The 21,149-nt window shown below is 55.1% G+C and overlaps 2 protein-coding genes and 1 pseudogene across 5 annotated transcripts in view; 1 reads left to right on the top strand and 2 right to left on the bottom strand.

Annotated features, from left to right (window-relative positions):
• The window catches only part of LOC102185830, a 55,569-nt pseudogene extending 50,819 nt beyond the window's left edge, over positions 1 to 4,750 (bottom strand).
• Positions 1 to 11,113, top strand: part of SIL1 (SIL1 nucleotide exchange factor) — a 261,032-nt gene extending 249,919 nt beyond the window's left edge. For all 4 annotated transcript variants that reach the window (XM_018050321.1, XM_018050320.1, XM_005683002.3 and 1 more), the window contains exons 8-10: positions 5,916 to 6,012; positions 6,443 to 6,607; positions 10,348 to 11,113. In XM_018050321.1, the coding sequence (XP_017905810.1) occupies positions 5,916 to 6,012; positions 6,443 to 6,607; positions 10,348 to 10,704 (619 nt within the window). In that variant the 3' untranslated portion in view covers positions 10,705 to 11,113. The remainder of the gene's footprint in view (positions 1 to 5,915; positions 6,013 to 6,442; positions 6,608 to 10,347) is intronic.
• Positions 18,765 to 21,149, bottom strand: part of CTNNA1 (catenin alpha 1) — a 173,423-nt gene continuing 171,038 nt past the window's right edge. The window contains exons 17-18 of the mRNA XM_018050322.1: positions 20,804 to 20,938; positions 18,765 to 19,944 (exon numbers count right to left, since the gene is read on the bottom strand). Coding sequence (XP_017905811.1) covers positions 19,657 to 19,944; positions 20,804 to 20,938 — 423 coding nt within the window. The 3' untranslated portion in view covers positions 18,765 to 19,656. The remainder of the gene's footprint in view (positions 19,945 to 20,803; positions 20,939 to 21,149) is intronic.

Genomic DNA, 21,149 nt, shown 5'->3' on the forward strand with positions numbered 1-21,149 from the left:
GTATTTGAGTGGGTCCTGTGACACTCCCTTCTCTTCTTCAATGTCCAGATGGAACTTCTAAGAGGCCCAGCGTGGTTCCCACCACAGTTACATGGTTTGAAGCTCATTACAGGCTTCAGTGTCTTTATTTCTCCTGGCAGCTTCATTTTCATGTGGAAGAGTTGTATGTGGTTTTTGGTTTTTTTCTAAGCTGATAACTGTCCATGTCTTGATTGATTAATGACTGCTTAACCACATTAATCCCTAGGTGGTAGGCTAGTGTAGATCCTTAATGAGCCTGTTTTGGGAGTACACATCCTGCAAGTTCTTATGTTCACAGGGGACCCAGGGCCACTCACTGGGGCTCAGACAGGCTGAGGCCATCAGAGAAGGGACCTTTCTCTCTCTGAGCATACACAGCGTCATCAGGCAGGATCACAAACGATTGAACCTGAGGTTTCCCCCTCTCCCCACTGCACAGCATCTTCTCAGAGAGCCTTTCAGAACAGTGGCAGCTTTGTCTTCTGTTATTGAGATGGAGTAATGATTGTCCTACCTAGAAATATTACAGGGACTCGTGAAAGAGCACATACCCTCTGTTTCCCCAGCATGCTGTGAACAGGCCCCACATCTCGGTTTGGGCTGTGACTCTGGACCACACAGGCTCTACGCCAGGGGTCTCAGCTTAGTGTTTCCTCAGCCCCCACTGAAGCCATCAACCCAGTCCGTATTTCCTGTCTTCTCCCTTTCTGTTTTTCTCCTTTTCCTCTGATTCAGACTCCCTTTTTAGCCCTTACTGTTCTGATTCACCCATGAGCATGCTGGGTGAGCAGATTCTGTGCATTTCCTGTTTCTGGGCACACGCCCCCACTGGGAGCAGTGCCTGCTCCACCACCCCGTGCATTGCAGAGGACCCCACAAGGTAGAGGGCCTGTACTTGACTTACCGCTCTGCCCTCACCATCTTGAAAGCCCTCAGTTTTAGAACAAGGGTGCCATATTCCCTTGAACATTATATAGCTGCATCCTGAGTGCCCGGGAGGGAGGAGGCGCTCCCTGCCTCTAAAGCGGGCAGCGTTGTCCTGAGCCCCCATGGCCAGGCCTGGTTGCCCACCCTGAGATCAGCTCCACCACCCCCTCAACACCCCCTAACACTTGCTCAGCCTGGTTAGCTAAAACATGACCTCTGACCCTTGGCAGGTTCCCACATTGGTCACCCCAACCCAAATTGTTTGGTTTCTGCAAATGCAGTCTCTTCCGCTTCTGCAGTGCCCCCTCCCCCCGACGCCAAGATTTACTGAGAAGCAGCTGCTGCTGTCCCTCTGCACTCAGACAGCTGACTCGCCTGCTGATTGTGAACATCCCAGTAATCCAAGTGCTAATGGTGTTTATTCAGCCCAGCCGGCTTAGCCCTGAACAAGGTTTATTCTCATTTATCTCATGGGAGATGAGCTACGTCCTTAATATCCTTCTGTTGACTTTGAGCACACCAGCGCCACTGATGTCGCTGAGAGACATGCCAGGCCCCTGCCCTTTAACTCACTCAGTGCCTCAGTTGTCAGGACACCCATCGTCCAGCGGCAAGACACCCTCACCCCCACGCCCGCCTCCAGGCTCTGTGGCTGCGGCTCAGATCCTAAGTCTGTGGACTGGGAGGGGCTGAGACCAGCATACATGTGCCTGGGGCCTCTGGGCTGAGGAGAAGCTGTTCTCAAGGATATGGTCTGGCCGCAGAACGCGCACAGCAAGCGTACTGTGATTGCAGTCTTCAGTCACAGTGTATTGGCTAGCATTTTGGTGCTTACTGGCTTTTCTGTCTTTAACTCAAGGTAGTTTTAGCTCTGCCTCAGGTGAAGACTCTGAAGCAAAGGGACTCACCTAAGGCCATCAGCCATTGTTTATAGGGTTCTCGCTGAATGTTCTCCGGGCCCTGCCCCTTGCACATCCTATAGACCTCACTCTGCGCTGTTTGGGGCACTTCTTCCCCCAAAACATAGCAGAGAGCATTCAGAGCCCAGGGCTGAGCTCTCGGGAGAGAGGTTCTCTGAGAACAGGTTTGTGGCTGCCCTTCCAGGGCTGACTGCTCAAGAGAAGCCCTTCTCCGCTGTCCCTGATGGATGGACTGAGTGACATCTAGAAATGTGAGACTGGTCTTTTCCACCCTCCGGCTGTGTTGCCTCAGCCCCTTGACTGGAAAGCACTAGAAGGCTGTTTTCAGAAGGGTTTTGTATGGAGTCTCTGGCATGTCCATGAAACCACTGAAGCCCTGAGCCCTGGGGTAGGGCCTAGAGTTACGTGGGTTCGCTCATTCAAGCTGGTCAAGGTTTAGGCCCAGGGCTGCCAAGGCCACACTCGGCTACAGGCCCACATTTGGCCGCTGGTCCTACTCTACTCACGCAGGTCTTCAGGACTCGGCTGCAGGTGGGAAAGAGTAGATTGATTGCCTCATGAAAGTGAGTCTGTCAAGGGGCAGTAGGCACAAGGCTTTCCCTTTTTCTCACTGGTGTACTTCTGTGTTTGAGCTCTGTTCTTTCCTACTCTGGATGGGCTCCCCTCCATTTAGAGGGGTCGGGACGAACCTGGCTGCTCTTGGCTGTAGGTACCCTGGCTTCTCCACTGTCTGCCTTGTGGAGAAGAAACTTCTGTGTCCTGACTCCAGGGTCAAAGACTGAAGGGCTCTCATGGCCCATCCTCAGCAGCCCACTGAGGGCCTGGTGAAGGGGTAACATGATGAACCAGTGCTGGGCCACAGGCCCCTTACCCATCAGGACCACAGGGAGTGGGAGAGTCAGTCAAAGGAGGAAGGGAAGAAAGGATGTCAGAGCCTGGTGAGGAGAAAGGACGCTGGGCAGAGAGAGACACACACCGCACCACAGCGCCGACCTGACCTGCGAGTGGTGGGCTGGCCTGCCTCAGAGTGTCCCTCCAAGTCCTCTCCCACCCCTGGGTCACTGTCCTGACACAGGCCCTTCTCCTGGGCCCTTTCTTGTGTCTGTGTGCCCTGCAGGCACGTTTCCAGCTCCCCACTTTGCCTTGCAAGTGTCGAGGAAAGCGAAGCAGGAGCAAGTTCCACTTACTGGGCAGGTTATGGGTCCTGCATCTCCCCTGCTCAGTCACAGCCTGACCTGCCTTTGTGTCAGGGGTCAGCTGCACCTCTCAGCCCCGTTCTCAATGATTCTTCAGGGCAGCCTCCACTGAACGGTCTCCTAGCCTCTCTAGACGTGCTCATGTTGTTCCCTGAGCACATGCTGGTCTTCTGGTCCACAGACTGTCTTCCTCACCTGACCTCCCAGTCTCCTGCAGTCTCGCTTCTTTTGGGCAGCCCTGCTGGCTCTTCCAGACCAGACTTTCCTGTTCTTTCTCTGAAGCCCCACCGACTGTAGGTTCAGAGCCACCTGGCAGGGCCTAAAGTTACGTAGCCATTCACTTATTCGCTCTGGAGCCTGTAAGTGGAATATGGTGATGTGGTGTCTCTTGTATGTGTGGAGCCTGGCTCTTGCCAGAAAAGAAGCTGAGTGTCCGCAAGGATCTGTTCTGCACGTGGGGCGTCTCTGAGCAATTAACTGCCTGGCCTGTGCCTTCCTCTAGATCTTCCCTGGCACAGTGCTGTGCGGCCCTTTCTACCCCACATCAGGCATCTGTGGACAGAAATACTGGGAAGCCATGTCTCTTCTTAGCTTTGGGCATTTTTTGTTTACTCCCACTGGCTTATTCTTCCTCTGGAGGATCCTGGGGATTTGCCCACAGAGTATGTGCCCTCCCCTTGGCCCCTGGTAGTCTGTTTTTTCACTGTTTGTGCTTTGGTTCCCTCTGGGGTTTGGGTCTTCTCTCCCCTTCTACCAGCTGAGACCTGGTGGGGGGCAGAGACCAGTCTTCTTCGTGTCTCTCCCCTCTCCTAGCACTGCCCAGGCTGGTGATAGGGAGGCATTCCAGGGCCGCTCAGGCTGGGCCTCCCTGGGGGCCCCTCTGCTCCTGAGCTGTGTTACCTCTCTGGGTCTTGTTCTCAGCAGATCTGTAGACGAGAACGAGGCTTCACATGCCATCCTTGAAGGAGCTTGTCTGTGCCGCTCTGGGGGCCCACTGGGGACGGGGCTCCTCTGTGCTGTTCCCTGAAGCTGATGCGATGTTGGGCCTCCTAGCCATCTCTTCCTTGGGAGACTGCATCTGACGTTTGTATGAATTTTCTCAGCGTGGTTGACTTCTTTTCCTAGACCCTGCCTGTTGCGGGTGAGCGTTCCTCAGACACACGATGGCAGAGACAGCCCTAATTAGTTCACCCTTTGATGAAGCAGCTGCCTGTCTCAAGTTGCGGGAGCAGGGGCTAGGGGAGAGGCTCAGTGCCAGACTCCCAGCATCAGCGCCCACCTGCCTGTCTGGAGAGGCGCTGTCAGCCTTCCTCCCCAGCGACCCCAGCCCTCTTCTGCAGATGGCTCTTCAGACATGAGTGAAGTTGCAGTGGGAGAGGCCGGCACCCACCCTCGTGTCCTTTCTGCAGAGGAGATGCGGAGGGGTGCAGGCTCCTCCCATTTTACAGCAGGAAGACCAGCCCTGTGTGCTTGGGCTGCACTGAGCTTTGAGGCTGCCGCCTGGTAGGAGTAGAGGGTGGGCCGTCAGGCGCTCACTGGGCCCTGTGACTGTACTGTTCGGCCAGGGCCTCTCCTCCGAGCCGCCTGCTCTCTCTTCTTGTCTGCCTCCCCTTTCTCTGGGTTTTGGACCAGGAGTCGTCTCTGTGATTTGTCTGTATCTTGAGCATCCTGCCTCATTCTCCCCATGCTGTGAGGGCCCCCTGCTGAGGTGGGGTTTTGGAGAAACAGGTGCTTTTTGGGTCTCCAGGGTACTTTTTGGTGGCCAGAGCCCGGAAGAGAGTCGGGGCCCTCTGTGTGCTTGCGTCTCACCTCGGGCCCAGCCCCTACCCCATCTCCTTGCTGCTGGTCTCAGGCTTTCACTTGCCTGCCACCTTTCCCAAGACCTTATAAGCTGCTGGTAAGGGCATCTCAGTCTTCCTCGAGGGCCTGACTACACAGGTCCCTGCACTTGGCTCTCAATCCATAATTCATCACCAGTTTAGTCTTAGAAAGCAAATGGTTCCCAGCATGTCCCTGTCTGGCACACTGCCCATCCGGGAGGGCTTTGCCTGAAATGTTTGTTTGAAGCTCATCATTACTCTTTTCTCCAGCCCAGAACCGGGACTGGAGTTCCAGGGGCAGCCCTGGGTTTTGAGTGTTTCATTGCTGCCCCTTTGCTGGTTGATGCAGTTACGGTTGTCCACGTGTCAGCTCACTCCCTCCCTGTTGCCCGGGGCTTGCGCCATGGCAGACCCTGTGCTGGGATGCAGGGACAGGCACAGAGTGGAGAGCGAGGCAGGACGCAGCTGGGTTGGTCCTGTGTCAGGATTTCCCCAGGACCAGAGGCTCCCTGGATCCTTTCTTTTTGCCTGCCTTCCTCCCCACGCTCTGTCTGTGTGCGCCACCCGGGAGGAGAGGGGGCGGAAGAGGCCTTGCAGCTCCACACCCCGTTAGTTTCCCCAGAGCGTGATGCTCATGGATTCCTGGAGGCAGCAGGGGAGCAGGTATGGCTGCCTCGAGGAGTGTGGAGGAAGGCTTTCCATTGGAGGGACCCTGAAGGAGCACATTTAGCGTAGTGGGATCTTAAAATGAGATTTCTATCCCCAGATCATGCCAGCCTGTTGGCTGATGAGGAGTGGACGCTGGCCTGGGGCCCTGGGCCCTGTCGCCTGTGCCGTGGGCCACTGTACCCAGGTGGACCCACGTCATTTTGTTTTGTTTGCCCAGCTAGGTCCTAGCCTGTCCAGAGGGGGAAGCCCCCTTTGTTCTTCACCAGGGATGGCTGCTGTGGCAGCAGCCCCCTTACCGGGCTGGGCATGCCCCCAGGTTGGTGAGTAGGTGCAAAATCATGGTTTCTTGTTCTTCCCCACAGCAACCCAAAGGTCCAGGTGGAGGCCATTGAGGGGGGAGCCCTGCAGAAACTGCTGGTCATTCTGGCCACGGAGCAGCCTCTCTCTACAAAGAAGAAGGTGTGTTTCTGCCCTTTTTTCTTGTTCAGACCTCAGCACACCTGTGAAACCTAGAAGGCGAGGAGGGTCCTTCTCCAGACTGCACTCGTAACCCTTGGGGGCCTGAGTGGTCATCCCTGGGTGGCGTGGTGGGAAGGGTCTCTCTCTGAAGCAGCCAGGCAGCCTGTGAGGTGTCTGAGGCCTGGGTTCAGCTCCCAGCTTCAGCACCCCAGCTCCTGCCCTGGGCCTCCATTTGTCCACTGGGTGATGTTGAAGGTGTCTGATGTCTCTCCTCTCTCAGCCTTGGGTCCTGGGGTGCAGCTAATGCCGAGGGTGGTGGGTGGAGCCAGAGAGAAGGGGGCTGGGCTGGGACTCTTGGGGCCCCTCCGGGTGCCCGCCGCAGGGCCTGGTCGCTATGGCCCCTCACCCATCAGGATCTTTTTCTCCCCAGGCCCTGTTCGCCCTGTGCTCGTTGTTACGACACTTCCCCTACGCCCAGCAGCAGTTCCTGAAGCTGGGGGGGCTGCAGGTGCTGAGGAGTCTGGTCCAAGAGAAGGGCATGGAGGTGCTGGCCGTGCGTGTGGTCACCCTGCTCTATGACCTGGTCACCGAGAAGGTGAGTGCCTGGGGTCTGGCCACCCCGCCCTCTGCTTTGTGTGTGCTTCTGGTCATTTGACCTCTCCCTCCCCCAGGATTTTCCATCCATCCCTCCATCCTCATAGCGGAGTGACCTGAGCACGTGTGCCATCCTGGAGCTGGGCAGGGATGTGATGGAGCCCAGGACTTCTGAGATGTCAGGGTGGATGTTCTGTGGGAGGTGACTGCTGAGCTCATGCCTGAGAGCTGCACGGAGTGGGAGGGAGGAGGGGATGCTGGCAGTGGTCAGGGCCAAGAGTGCAGGCATCGGGGTCAGTATGACCGAAGGCCTGAACAGCCAAGATCAGCCCTCCATGGAACGAAAAGTTCCTGTGTGGTGAAGCGTAGGGTGGGGGCGACCAGGAGCAGGTGGGGTGGAGCAGCTTGTGTCTGGAGCCACCACAGCAGCCAGGAGACCAAGGAGCCGGGCTAGAATAACGCTGAACCTGAAGATTCTGGAAACCTGAAGGTGCCTCCTCTGGTTTGGGAGCTTTGGCTCTGGGCCAGACTCAGACTAGCTGCCATCGAGGGCCCCAGGGGCTTGCTGCCTGCACGGAGACTTGGTGCCCAGCCCACTTTGGTCTTTGTGAGCTTGGAAAGTGTCTTAATTAAGGAGAGGGTAAAACCAGGCAGGCCTGATTTCTTAGTTTAGCTGCTGCAGAGAGCTCTGGCAGGGTTTTCTCTGTTGCCTCTCAGGGGCCACACTCTCCCCACAGTCCACTCGGCTCAGTGGAGCAGGACTGGGCAGCCGCGGGGACCATGCTGGAGACAGAGGGCCCACCCCTTCCTTGCTGCGCCTCCCGGCTCTCTGCACCCTTCCCCCAGGCCTCAGGCTGGATCAGGGTTGTCCCTTGCTGCTTTTCTCTCCACCTATTGGCTTTTGTTTGTGTGCACTTGCTCTCTCTGCCTCTCTTGTCCTCTCTCGTCTCTCAGGCTGTCCCTCTTCCTCTCTCTCCCCTCCTCCTCTCTCTTCCTTCACCCCTCTAAGCTGCAGAAACCTGATTTCTCAGAACAGCAGGCAGCCATGTGGTGCTCACATCCAGTTAATAAGGCCTGGGCACAGCTGACGTCCTGGGAACAGGGCAGCAAGCCTGGGGAAGGATGTGTGCATTGGTTGGCATTTCCCGGGAGAACGCTGTCACTTTCCCCTGGTGTCTTGGGTGTCTTTGCTGCCCCCAGCCCTGGCACAGGGCACTGTGACTGCGTCATCCCCGGGGAGCTGCCGCTGGCAGTCTGACCAAGGCTCTCTGAGTCAGCTGGCCCAGGAGCCGGACTGGAGGCTTTGGGTGCCATGAGGATCAGGGAGGGCCTGGCGTCTCTCTGCAAACAGCATGAAGTTAGCCGTCTGTCTGCAGGAGGAAGATGGTGGAGGGGTTTCAGCCGGAGCGATAGAACAGATGGCAGGCGTGCTCTGCGCTTAAGGCCGTCAGGGTGTCTTGTTCTGTGGTTTCTCAGAGAGCATACATGGGGGATGGGTACAGGGCTCCCAAAGGAAGAGGTGTGACAGGGTGGAGGGGTGCCAGGCTCCTTGAGGGCATCCTTGGTGTGCAGAGGTAGTGGCTGGATTTCAGAATTCCCAGGAAAGTGTGGACCCACCTCTCAGATTGTCAGACTCCTTGGTCCTTGCCCCTTTGATCGTCTGCCAAACCCCAGACATTTCTTCTTCTGTCCCTTGGCTCTGGGCAGACCCTCTACTAAGAAACTGTGTCCTGATATCCAGGCTCCTGCAGAGCTGGGACGCCTACCTATGGTCATGAACCCATGTCTTCTCATGCCTCCATGGAGCTGAAGGGCCCTTCCACAAGTGTTGCCTGGGTGTCTGCCTGCCCGGTGCTGTGCCTGGCCCGTAGTCCCTGCCCTCCTGGTGCTTCCAGGCAGACATTTACCAGAGACCCTCTTAGAGCGTGTGGGCCCTGGAGGCTTACGATCAGGGCCCTGACTCTTTGGGGCAGTCAGGCGAGTTGCTGAGTGAGATTTGAGGGTTGAGTCAGGTTGACTGTGGAGTTGGTGCTGGGTGAGAGGGTGCCTGGAAGTGCGAGCTGCCCCTGCACAGGCCCTAGGGGAGGGTTAGTGTGACACTTGCCAGAGTGAAGGCACCAGTGAGGAGGCGTCCGAGCGCCCGGGGGGCAGGGCCTGCAGTGCCTGCACGTCCCAGGGAGGGGAGTCCATCTTTATCGTCAGAAATGCCCAGTGTGGAGGGTTTGGGGTGGGGCCTGGAGGGGGCAGGCTGGGCCCGGGAGGCAGGAGACGGAGAGGCACAGCGCGGAGCAGAGCCCCGGGGCAGAGAGCTGGCAGGACTGAGGCGTGTTTCATGGGTGGAGCTGGCGGGATGGGAGTAGGTTAGGAAATGACAGCCACGTCCCTCTTAGCCTTTTCTGTGTCAGAAAACTGACTCTCTCTGCTTTCCTGCTTCCCCTGCCAGCTCTGAGGAGCCCCAGAGCCATCAGGTGGTCTGCTGTGGGCCCTGAGCTTTTTCTGGGCTTTCTTCTTGCCTGCCCTGTCGCGCACGCCCCATTCTCCCCCGGAGTTAGGGCAGCGAGTCCTTCTTTCTTCCTGAGGGTGCATTTAGTGCGCCCACTGCTGCTCCTCCATCTCCGCATACCTTCCTCTGACGGGTGAAGTGACTGGTAGACTCCTGGTTGGCGTGCTGTGACCGTGCAGTGGTTAGTACTCTATGTAATGAAGGGAGGTGGTAATCTGTCAGGCCTAAGGTGTTCCCTTCCTGCCTCTGAATGCCTGCCAGGATTGGTTCCCACCACATTCTATTGGAGCTGGGTTTCTGCGCATCACCGACACAGGCCATGTGTGTAACTTCCTGCCCAGACTTCCCTCGGCGTAGAGGCCAGGGATGCCCAGGGCTCTGTGTGTTCTGTGCCTAGCCTGGCCCTCGTGCCCATCCACCGTTAACAGCCTACCTGGCTGCAAACATGAGACGGGCCCAGGCCTCTTGTCACAGGCCTCCCACGTGTGTGAACCCTCCACCCTCGTCCCCTCGGACAACTCCACAAGCCTCTCAAGACTCAGGGAAACACCGGCTTCCTCTCCCTGCCATGCCCGACTCCTCTGAGGGAGTGGGTCTGTGGTGGTGGTGGTGATGCTGCCGCTGGCACAGCTGCTGTTTGATGATGGTAAAGCTCACTTCGTTGGTGGGCTTCGTGTGCCAGGCACTGGCTGTGTGTTCACTGTCCCATTGAGTCCTCCCAACCGTCCTGAAGGGGCTGCGGCATCTTGTCCGCATGAGGGGTGGTGACATTGAGTCCTAGGGAGGCTCAGTGCCGGCCCAAGGCCGTTTGGTCATTCAGCTGTCAGTGGTGGAGCAGGGTTTGAGCCCAGACTGTCTGCCTCCACCCCACCCTGCTACACGAAATGCATCGTGACATTGAGGACTTGCTCCGCCAGATCCCGAACTGCTTGAGGGCAGGGATCCTGTCTCCGTCTTGGTTTCTCCAGCACCTGGCACACTGCAAGGTTTTTTTTTTTGGATGAGTGGATGGACGGACAGATGGGTGGACATGTGGACAGGCTGGAGAGCATGTGTAGAGCTGTGAATCCAGCTGACCTTGCCTCCAAAGGGCCTTTGAGGCCCAAGGGTGTGGACAGAGAGGGGACAGACTCACGGGTCAGCCAAGTGCCTTCAAGTCTGAAGGGCGGAGCTGATAGCTCTCTGTCTGTTCTCTGTCCCGTGTGCCCCCACCCCCGCCCTGGCCATGCGGACGGCAGATGTTTGCGGAGGAGGATGCCGAGCTGATGCGGGACATGTCCCCCGAGAAGCTGCAGCAGTATCGCCAGGTGCGCCTCCTGCCCAGCCTGCAGGAGCAGGGCTGGTGCGAGATCACCGCCCACCTCCTGGCACTGCCAGAGCACGACGCCCGCGAGAAGGTACTGCAGACGCTGGGCGCCCTCCTGGCCACCTGCCGGGACCACTTCCATCAGGACACGCAGCTCCGCGGGACACTGGGCACCCTGCAGGCTGAGTACCAGGCACTGGCTGCCCTGGAGCTCCAGGAGGGTGAGGACGAGGGTTACTTCCGGGAGCTCCTGGACTCCATCAACAGCTTGCTGACGGAGCTGAGATGAGGCTGCCCCTGAAACCGGGACGCTACTTGGGAGACTGAGGGGCACCAGCTTGGGTGGGCTTCTCAGGGGGTACCAGGCAGGAGGGGGGCTTCCCCACTGGGACCTGGGCATCATCTGGGCAGTGCTGGCTTGGCCATTAAATGGAGGTATGACGGCCAATGTCTGCTTGTGTCTGTGTGGTCTGGGCACAGCGCTTTGGTGGTCACTGGGTGACAGGCTGCTGAGGTTCCCTGGTGACGTGCTGGGTGGTCGCCTGGTAACGGGCCCTGTGGGAAGGATCCAGGCCCAGCTGGACCCAGCTCTCTCCCACCAGTGGTTCTGTGACTTTGGGGTGACACTTAGCTTCCCTGAGACTGTTTTCTCCTCTGTCAAAGGGGAATGCCATTAAACGCAAGACACACAGAAAGCACCGCACCAGTGTCCAGCACTCGCGCTCGCCCCTCCTCACCCAGCTGTGGAGGGCACTCTGCCCCCTCTGTCCCGTGCCTGCATGTTAGTTTCAAGGCTGGTGGCAGAAGCTTGAGGGCATCTCCACACACAGGGGTGCTGTGTCAGCCCAGGCAGCTAATGGGTGAGGCTGGGTCCTGGGTGGTGGGACTAGGGGCGCTTGGTGCACTCTGTTGGCCTTTGGGTGGAGGTGGCACTCTGGAAGAGGAATAATCTCTCCACAGCTGGTAGTGGGAGCCCAGGCTGGGCCCACCTGATGGAGCAAAGGGGCCTCTCCGTGCCCTTGCCTCTCTTCTGTGTCCATGTGCTCTGCGCTGAGCCGGAGGCAGCCTTGGAGGCAGGGGCAGCTGAGCCTGACAAGCCGCAGCCCCCACCCCGGAGAGGCTTAGCGCCAGTCTGGGAGCCTGCTGCAGGTTGCCACAGCAACCCCTGCTCTGGGCTTTCCTGATTTGGATTCTGGTGCGTTTGTTTTTCAGCTTTTCCCAATGCACCAGAGGCTCACTCCTGCTGCTTAGGCCGCCCCTCCCAGCCTCTGTGTAGAACTCTCCCCACCCTGGCCTTGCGTGTAGAAATCTCAGTTTCACTGAGCTGAGGGCAAACCGAGGCCCAGAGGAACCCGGGGCAGGTCAGTGGCCTCAGCCCTTCTCCTGCCCACGGAGAGCCTGGGAGGGCTGCTGCAGCAGAGCGTTCTCCAGAGGGGCAGGAGGGGGCCAGGGTCTGTGGAGTTGGAGTAGGATGCCTCGGGGCCCAGGCGTCACGGGGATCAGTCCACCGAGTTGGATACCTGCTGGCTTAGGCGTCATGGGGCACAGAGCAGAGTCCTCCGAGTTGGATGCCTGCTGGCTCGCAGCCTCTAAACCTGTCAGTAGCCTGTACATTTCACAGATGAGGAAATCACGGCTAGGGAGGCTGAATGAGCTGCCTGAGGTCAGAGAGGCAGTGAGGGGCAGAGCTGGAGTTTGCTGGGTGGAAGCGCTTTGAAATGTTTGAATGTTTGTCTTAGAAGATCATTTTAATCTGACAGGCAGTGGTGGGAGGGCCAGGAGAGATGGCCGAGCAGGCCAGGTCTAGAAAGGTGCTGGGACTCGGGGGTGAGTGAGGGGAGGCAGACAGTGCCAGGCGACTGAGGCCACAGCCGGGTGATGGCACTGCATCTGCCGTCTGCTTCACATACACAACACAAGGCATCAGCAGGCGTGAAGCTTGCCCTGCAGGCTGCCTTCTCAGTGGCCTCATCTGGGTCGTCCGGGACCTCTGCCTTCTTGGTCCTTAGTCTCGGGTGGATTCTGGTTCCACCATCCAGTTCATCGGTGACTGTTGTCTGCAGGTCTAGGAAGAGCCTCTGGGACTTATAGCCAAGGAGCACAACCTGGGCTGTGTAACATGATGTCTGGCAGTGAATACTGAAAACTGTAAAGAAAAACAAAGCCCAGAATGGGGGATGAGGAGTGTCAGGGAAGGCCTCTCTGAGGAGGTACAGTGTGAAGAGAAGGAAGTGAGGCGGTGAGCCCTGTGGGATCTGGGGAAGTGCTTGGTATATAAGGAAATAGCAGAGGCAGGAACATGGCCGGGGTTGGAAGAAAAGCAAGATTCGGTGGAAGGGGGGATAGTAAGCACCATGAGGAGGGCGGACCCTGGCAGCTCTGGTGAGGACTGGGTCTGCTTCTTTGTGATGGGGGCCATTCGAGACTCGTGAGCGGAGAACAGACCTGACGTGGCTGACATTTTAACAGGACCATGCCCGTTGCTGTGGTGAGAACAGGTGACACGGGAGCAAGGGCGGGAGCAGGTAGCCGGCGCAGGGTCTGGTGTAGAATCCAGGTGAGAGCTGATGTGGTGTGAACCAGGGTGATGATGGAGAAGGTGAGGTGAAGTGGTCAGACTCCACGTGTGCTTTAAAGGTCGCTGTGAGAGGACTTGCTGGCTGACTGCATGTGGTGTGTGAGGGAAGAGAAGAGTCAAGGATGAAGCCTCACCTCAGGACTTCAGTAAAGTTGAAGCTGCAGCAGCAACTGGACAGCCATGTTTTAGAAAAGGAACCTTGACCTATAACTGTTGTCTTACCCAAAATTTAACTCAAAACCAAATATAGACCTAAATGAAAAATTGTAAAACTTTTAGAAGAAAATATTTGTGACTTTAGTTTTTAGCTATACCACCAGAAGCACAATTCATAAAGTTAAAAACTGATAGATTGAACTATATCAAAATTAGAAACTTGTTCTATGAAATTAAAGACAAGCCAAAAACAGGGAGAAAATATATACTTGGCAAAAAGGATTTGTATCCAGAATCAATGTCAAAAAAAAAATACTTGACAAAGGATTTTGCATCCAGAATATATGAAGAATTTCCAAAGCAAGAAAACAGTCAACCCAATTTTCAAAAATAAAGATTTGCAAAGACATCACCAAAGTGGATATAGAAATGACAGACAGATGACAAAAATGCCAGTGAGACAGCATCCCATTCTTATTCCTAGGTATTTACCCAAGATAAAAATCTTTGTTTATACAAAAATTTGTACTTGAACATGGTAATAATCCACGTTGTGCTCTGCTCTGCGTGGAAGGACAGACAGCTATGCCCGCAGCACACGCGTGCGTCTCAGATGCATGCTGCTGACTCAAAAGAAGCCAGGCTCAGAAGGCTGTATACTGTTGCTTTATTTATGGGACATTCTGGAAAAGGCAGAACTACAGGGAAAGCGTTTGTTCAGGACTTAGGGGACATTTCAACAACAGTGGGGTGACACAGTGGAATCTTGGGGAGCATGTTGGAAATGTTCTGTGTCTCAGTTGTGGTTACACAACCACTACATGTGTCAAAATTCAGAAACACCCCAGAAAGTGAATTTTACTCTGTGTAAATTACAGCTAAAAAATTGTAATAAATACTTCCCTGGTGGCTCAGATGGGAAAGAATCTGCCTGCAATGCAGGAGACCTGGGTTCAGTCCCTGGGTTGGGAAGATCCCCTGGAGGAGGAAATGGTAACCCAGTCCAGTATTCTTGCCGGAATAATCCCTTGAACAGAGGAGCCTGGTGGACTACAATCCATGGGATCACAAAGAGTTGGACACAGCTGAGCAACTAACACTTTCAAATACTCAAACGTTTCCTTTCCTAGCATTTCGCTGTTATCTGTGCTTCTGAGATTACTTAACGTCTACCGCATCTGATGGTGGGCACACTAACCGTGCACTCGAACTTCTTTTCCTAGCTCCACCAGCAGCACACCTCGTGGGCGGCTGGAAATCTGATGTGGTGGGAGTATTTACACCGGGGAAGTCGGGAAATGTTACAAATCAAGGCTTAATTTATTGTTTTGTTGATTGTCTAGACTTGAAGAGGGTGATGAAGAAGACATTAATGCCAATTAAGCTTTGTTTCTCATCTATATTTAGCACACGAAAAATGAGGAAATTGTCTTACAGTATTTGACAGATATTATCTGATTCAGCAAAGTCATCATTCACTGACAAGTGAAATTCCCACACTTATTTTTGTTTTTTCACTTCCTTACTCCTTAAGGTAAACAAAAATATCAACCAACATTCATGTCAGAACTAGACTCATTTGTCAGTTTCAACCATAGGTTGGCTATGGATGCAAGATTTGAGCAAAAATCAAAGAAGGCCTCTGAAATTTAAGCTGTGTGGAATCGAGGAAAGAATATTGCATATTTCGTTAATTGTGAGTTGTGTACTGTAATTCCTTCATAGGAGTAAAACGTGTAACAAAATATATGGAGATATATGCAACCTCTCCCCATCCCACCCTGAAAACCTGGTTGCTGCACATGATTCATCAAGCAGAAGAGAAGCAAGGTCAGTGGCCTGGACCAGCTGAGTGTTAGAGACCAAGGTGTGGGGAGCATGTTAAGGGGACTCAAGCAAGGCGAGTGAGGGTGCGATGGTGGACATCTGGAGCAAGTGTGCAAGGAGGGGGCGTGGCCGCCAGCACGGAGAGGAGGAGAGGAGGAGGGCTGGACCGAGCAGGGAGAGTGACGGTGGGCACTGGAGATGGTCCCAACGTTCCCCTGAGGAGCTCTGGCTCAGGGGAGGGAGACGTGGACCCAGAAAAGGTTTTTGTCTCCTTGTTTTAAACTCTGAGGTCTATGACGTGTTTTTGTGTGCTGATGAGAACCACTGAGGGAAGGCAGACTTGGTCAGGCAGGAAATGAGGGTGTGAGAATTGAGGGCTAGAATGCTTTGGACTTGGATCCAGTGATCAGGCATGGGGTGGCCTCACCCAGGAGCCTGGAGAATCCCCGCACACTGACACGCAGTCCTGAGGACCCGTGCAGGAACGGGCAGGTGCAGTGGGAGTCTGAGGGCGTCTCTGGGGAGAAGAGCCTGCCCTCTGGGGCACCTGGGGGTGTTAGAGGGACTGACTGAGTGGCTGGGAGGAGGGGCTGGGCAACTCGTGAGCTGTGTGACTTGGGTGAGGGAGTTGGTCCCCACTCCTGTGGTTTGAGGGGCAGTAATAGCGACACGTCACGGGCGGCAAATGAACAACGGGGATGTGGGTGAAGGCCTACACGGGCCCTGGGTGTGCCCAACATGTGGCAGCTCCTGCTCTTTCTTCAGTGGGGGGGCAGTCCTTGCCTGGGTGGAGACTGGACGCTGTGAGCATTAAGGCTGCAGAGGTGAGGGGCCTAGCGGTCGTGGGAGGCACTGCCCTATGGTTAGCAGGGCAGTGGGGAGAGCAGTGGGGCTCTGCCCAGCCTGTGTGAGGTAATGGCCAGAGCAGGGTTGCAGGGCAGCTGGGCCCAGAATGCCAGGCTGAGGCACCGAGAGGAGAAGCTGGCCTGAGGTGTCACCCAGGGAGGTGACACTGAGGGTCACGGCTGCCCTGGCTGAGAAGCAAGAAGCCTCGGGATGTGAGGGGAGACAGCCCTTAGCGGTGGCCAAGGGGCAGGAACAGCCCCCTCACTGACACGGTGAGGCTGGTCTCCCCCGAGCTCAGCCCATGGTCTGTGAGGAGGGTGGAGCACTCAGGATCGCTGGGCAAGACCTCTGGTGCCGCCTCCGTGACCTGCTTTCTGCCTCCCAGTATCTTCTGATTGACTGGTTTAAATAAGCAGTGAATCATTCGAACAGTTCAACTATTTTTCAAGCACGTGCCAGGGCCTTTGAGAGGTTATGGAGTCACCAAGACCACTGCCTTTTCCCCAAAGAATGCCAGACAGCCCTGTGTGAGCTGGCACTGTGACGCCATGTGCTGGGGGCAACAGGGCCAAGGCCTGGTGAGAAGGGGGTGGTCATGGGCGACTCTTGCCCGTCATGGCACAAGGGGAGATTTTAGGTGCTATAGCAATGAACACTTTACTAAAGTTAATTTTAATGTGTATTAGAAAAACTGTAGCACATCAAACATTTCATAGCTATTGCTTGAGGAGGCGAAGCTCAGTAGAACTTTCATCTTTTGGTAATGTGTGTGCTATTAATGTTGGGATGGCGAGGGTGATGCCTGGGACATGCACGTGATGGGCTCATGGGGGAAGCGTGTGGGCATCCTAGGAATCGCCTCCAGCAGACAATGTGGGTGCAGAGAGCACGGTCAGTCTAGATACTCCCAGGGCAGGCATGGGGTCCCTGAGGGCTGTGTGCAGAGGACTGACTCTTGAGAAATATTTTTGGAAGTTTCTTTTACCACTTGGTGGAGAGTGGGTAATGGATGCTGGGGGCTGAGGGAGGAGGCCGTCCAGACCAGGGTGGGCTCAGCCTCTGAGAGAAGTGGATGGGCTGAGCAGACAGGTGGACTGGACGGTCTAGCTGGCGCTTGGGTGCGGGGCTGTAGGTCATGGCAACAAAAGCCACGAGTGTCCCGAGTGTCAGCGTGGATTCTGAGTCAGCCAGGAGGAGGGGCCAAGTGAAGGCAGGTCAGGTCTGTGCGCCCAGCCTCACGAGTGGTCCCCAGGGTACCTGTTCACTGTGTCCTGGGCCTTGGAGAGTGGACTCCTATCCCTGTGAAGCAGGGAGGCAAAATATCAGGGGAGGTCTTTCTGAAGGAGATCTTGAGAAGGAATGGGGGGTGGTCTCTGGGAAGAGCAGAACCAGAAGTGGGAAAGGGCAGGTGCAAAGAACGGGGAGAGGAAAGACCAGAGACACAAGCGGCCACACTCGTCAATTAGGACTCCGGCTTCTAGGGCATGGAAGCCACTGAAGGTTGAGCTAGGAGAATGACATGCTCTGGCTTGTCTCTGAGGGGTTACTGTGAGCCGTGGAAACAGGGTGATTGGGGACGCCTGGTGGGGGTTGGGGGGGCGGTGCGGGGAAGGAGGCTACTGCAGTGGTCCACATGCAGACACCCATGGGAGCCACCTCCCGGCCTGTGCCCCTGTGTTGTCCCCTCCCACCGTGGACCAAGGGTGGTTTGTGTCACCAACATAACACTGAAGGCATCGCATATTGCTTTGGGGATCAGATGCCGTAGCATATCGCTTTGGGGATCAGATGCCGTAGCTTCCATCTGGTTGCCATCCTCTCGGCTTGCTCACTCTGGTGGGGGCGTGAGCTGCTCTGCGGGAAAGAAGGCCCACCTGGCACAGACCGCAGCCTCCCACCCCTGCCCTGTGAAGGAGCCTGGAAGTGGGTCCTCTGCTCACAAGCCTCCAGAGACACAGCCTCACAAGAGACCCAAGCATCAGAACCTTCCACTCGGCTGCTCCTGGATTCCTGATCTTCAGAAGCTGTGAGTGATGCTTGTTGTCTTGGCTGCTGAGTTTTCGGGCAGTTTGTTACATGCTAAGAGAAGCTAATGCAGTGATGAGATCTTAGACCAGGTGACCGCACACAGAACTGGTGAGTAGTAGTTGGCCCCAGCATACATTTCAAAGGGAAGAATCTGTGTGAAATATGCATAAAGACATCCAAGTGGAGAGTTTAGGAGACCGCCAGTTATAGAAGTCTAGTTCTAGGTAAAGTTGGCATTTGGATGGTATTTAAAGCCAGAAATCTGGCTAAGATCAGGAGTAAGCAGAACCAGAGAGAGGAGGCTGAGGACTGAGCCCTGGGACAGACAGCACAACTTGGACCAGCTAGGAAAAGGAGGAGGGGCACCCCATGAGGAACAGGAAACTGGAGTGAGGTGCTTCGGAGGCCAAGGGAGGGGCTGTGGGTGGGGAGGGCCTGTGCACCTTGGCCACTGACGGTGCAGAGAGGAAGATGGGCATGCAGAGCTGACTGGAATGGCGGGAAGTGAGGAAGGGGAGATAGGACAACACACTTTAGGGAATGGGGACATAGGCTGGGAAAGGAGAGCAGGTTTAGGAGGTCTGTAAGGCAGCCATCATCATGGTACAGTTACAAACCAGGGAAATGATTCAGGAGGGGAGGGGTGACATCCAGGGAGATGTCAAGGATGCCTCTGAGGTTCTGAGCTGCACCCTGAAGTGCAGACGTGTGAATTCCCATGGTGGGTGTGGCCCTCTAGCTACCGGGAGGCACAGCCCTGAGCCCAGTCTGCTCCCTCCCTGGGCAGTACAATCCAGGAAAGAGGGCCATCGGGAGGCCAGAGCATGGCAGATGCTGGGGGCAAATCCAGGAGATGTCTGATGTAAAACTCCACTCTATGGGAAGGCAAAGAAAAGGACTCTGGCGCCTTAGACTTGGTTTCATAGTGGACTTTATTGGGAAAAGTTAGTGTAAAAAACATTCCAATTCATAAAATTTAAATAAAATTATACCTTGTAGTTATAGTAATCGCTATAGTAATCACAAATAAGGTAGTCTAAATTATTGCCTAAGCAAACACTATTTTGTCAGGCTTCTCTCCTAAGCCCAAGGCAGGAAGCACTGCAGTTATTAGAAGTGAACCCAACGATGAATTTGCATTTGAAGCTGAAGGAAGTTAAAAGAGCATGTTCTGATTATGGCATCACAACATTCTAGCCTGAAAAAAAGCAACTTTATTGATGTCCCACAGCAGAGTACATTAGTAATTGTAACCATGCATTACAATCCTTTCATGTTATAAAGAGACTAATCTGTTTTCTTCATGATACATTGTTTTAATTAGTTTTGTGTGGTCTGTACCTTTAAAGACCTGTTTGGGAATGTTCCTTTCTCCAAGGCCTCCTAAGACGCCCGGGATGCTTGCTCCGGGTCGTCTTTGGTCATTTTACTACCAGCCAAGTGGCCAGAACCGGGGGAAGACCCTCCCTGAACCAAGGTGCAGGCAGATCGCCTCTCCCAAACCTACTGCTGCCACCACTAGGAGGACAGGCCTCTCAACTTGGTCAACAGTGTCACTAACACGTTCATGTAGGAGTCTCTTTGGTTATGGAATTTTTACTTTTAATTATTTAGGAGTATAAAAAATATAGCTAGATATATGCCCCTGAATTCTATGACTTAAACACAAGTACGTCCTTGCAAAATTCACTAGGTTGGCCAGGTCTCAAGAATCTATTTCCCTATGGGATCTAGCATCAGTGTTCTATTTAGCAAATATACGTGAGTGAAGAACGGTGAGGGATCTTTAGGAGGGTCTGGGCAGCCTTAGATGCTGTCCATAGCTTTGAACTCACTGAGGGCCTGCACGGGGTTCACGTGCTTCTTCTGAGACGCTCTTTTAATCTTGGTCTGTGTCTCATCCTGCTTCTCTCTCTTCACCAAGGGCTTTTTCTCAGGTGCCTTCATCTTCCACGACACAGCAGGGAGGTTGAGGGATGCCATCCCCTGGGACTTCTGGTATTTGGTGGAGGCCACGTACGACGCCTTCACTGTCTGCACCACCGCATTCATCAGGTTCTTTGCGGCTTGGATCAGGGACATGGCGCTGTCCACCTGCGAGGCACAGACAGGAGGTGAGGAGCACGGGCCAGGGTCTGGGGTGGGAGGTCCAGCCGGCCTGTCAGTCCCCGACAGGGAGTCCCCACTTCCCCCGGGCCGGAAGCAGCCCTTGTTCCTGATCAGCTCTCCCAACAGCTAGGTGCTCTCATCCAAACATCCTGAAAATGCCTGTATTTCAGATCTTCTGAAGGGAGGAGTAATATAAGGTACCATTACCTTACCTGCCCTACCCCTCAACAGTTTTCACTCAAACAAGGCGGGGGACGATCTGCCGAACAAGCACTGTGAACAGCCATAGGCATGGTGTGGGAGGCTTAAGTCAGCCACCTTGACAGAGAGCCCCATGCTTTCAGTAATGACCCAGGGGGCTCCCCTCACATTTAAAGAAGATGGATAACTGTCCCCAGAGACAGGGGCATTTGATGTTGGAGCAGGTAAGCAAATGGTCTTCGTATGTCCAACATTCAAAGTTCTTTGAAAGGAAATCGTGTGGGGTTTAGCAGATGCCACAGGGCTTCCACGGAGGGAGGTGTCCTTGTTCCCCTAGGGTGACAGGTCCAGAACTGTGTGATGTGACCTGGGAAACAGCAAGGGGAGAGAGCATACTGGGGCTCCTTGAGGGTGGAGGGGGGTTTGAGAAAGGCTGTACGTCTCTGCAATTTCTGAACAGGCTCACTTTCTCTCTAGAGGAAAGAAAGGAGGATAAAAAATACTCTTTCCCACAGAAGCAACAAGGGAAGAGGCCAGCACAGTAAGGGCTCCTAGCTGTCACCAACCGTGTAGCCCTCAGCCTCCGAGAGGGAACTTGGGGCCCTCCCCCAGCACATCCTCCCCGCTGACAGGCAAGACTCACCCCGGAGACGACCAGCTCCCCACCGAGGTTCTGCACCTCGGCCTTGACTTTGCTGCAGATGTTGAGCTGGTGGCAGTAGAGGGCGATGCGCTGAAGGTAGGCCAGCAGGTCCTGTTTGCAGGCTGAGTCTGGGCACTGGCGAGAGAGCAGACTTGGCACCAAGCACTCTGAGCCCAAACACACCCACTCCTAGGGCTATTCCGACAGGCCCAGTCAGTGCCCCAACTTCCACACGGTGCTGCAGCGAGGGTGAGAGAGGGTTATCCAAGTACCCGGGCTGTCACCACCCTCAGCGACTCTGCTGGGGTCCCTGCCTCTGGAGAAAAGTGACAGTGCCATGAGCTAG

Source organism: Capra hircus, chromosome 7 (assembly GCF_001704415.2).
Source record: "Capra hircus breed San Clemente chromosome 7, ASM170441v1, whole genome shotgun sequence".
In the NCBI taxonomy this organism is placed as follows: Eukaryota; Metazoa; Chordata; class Mammalia; order Artiodactyla; family Bovidae; genus Capra; species Capra hircus.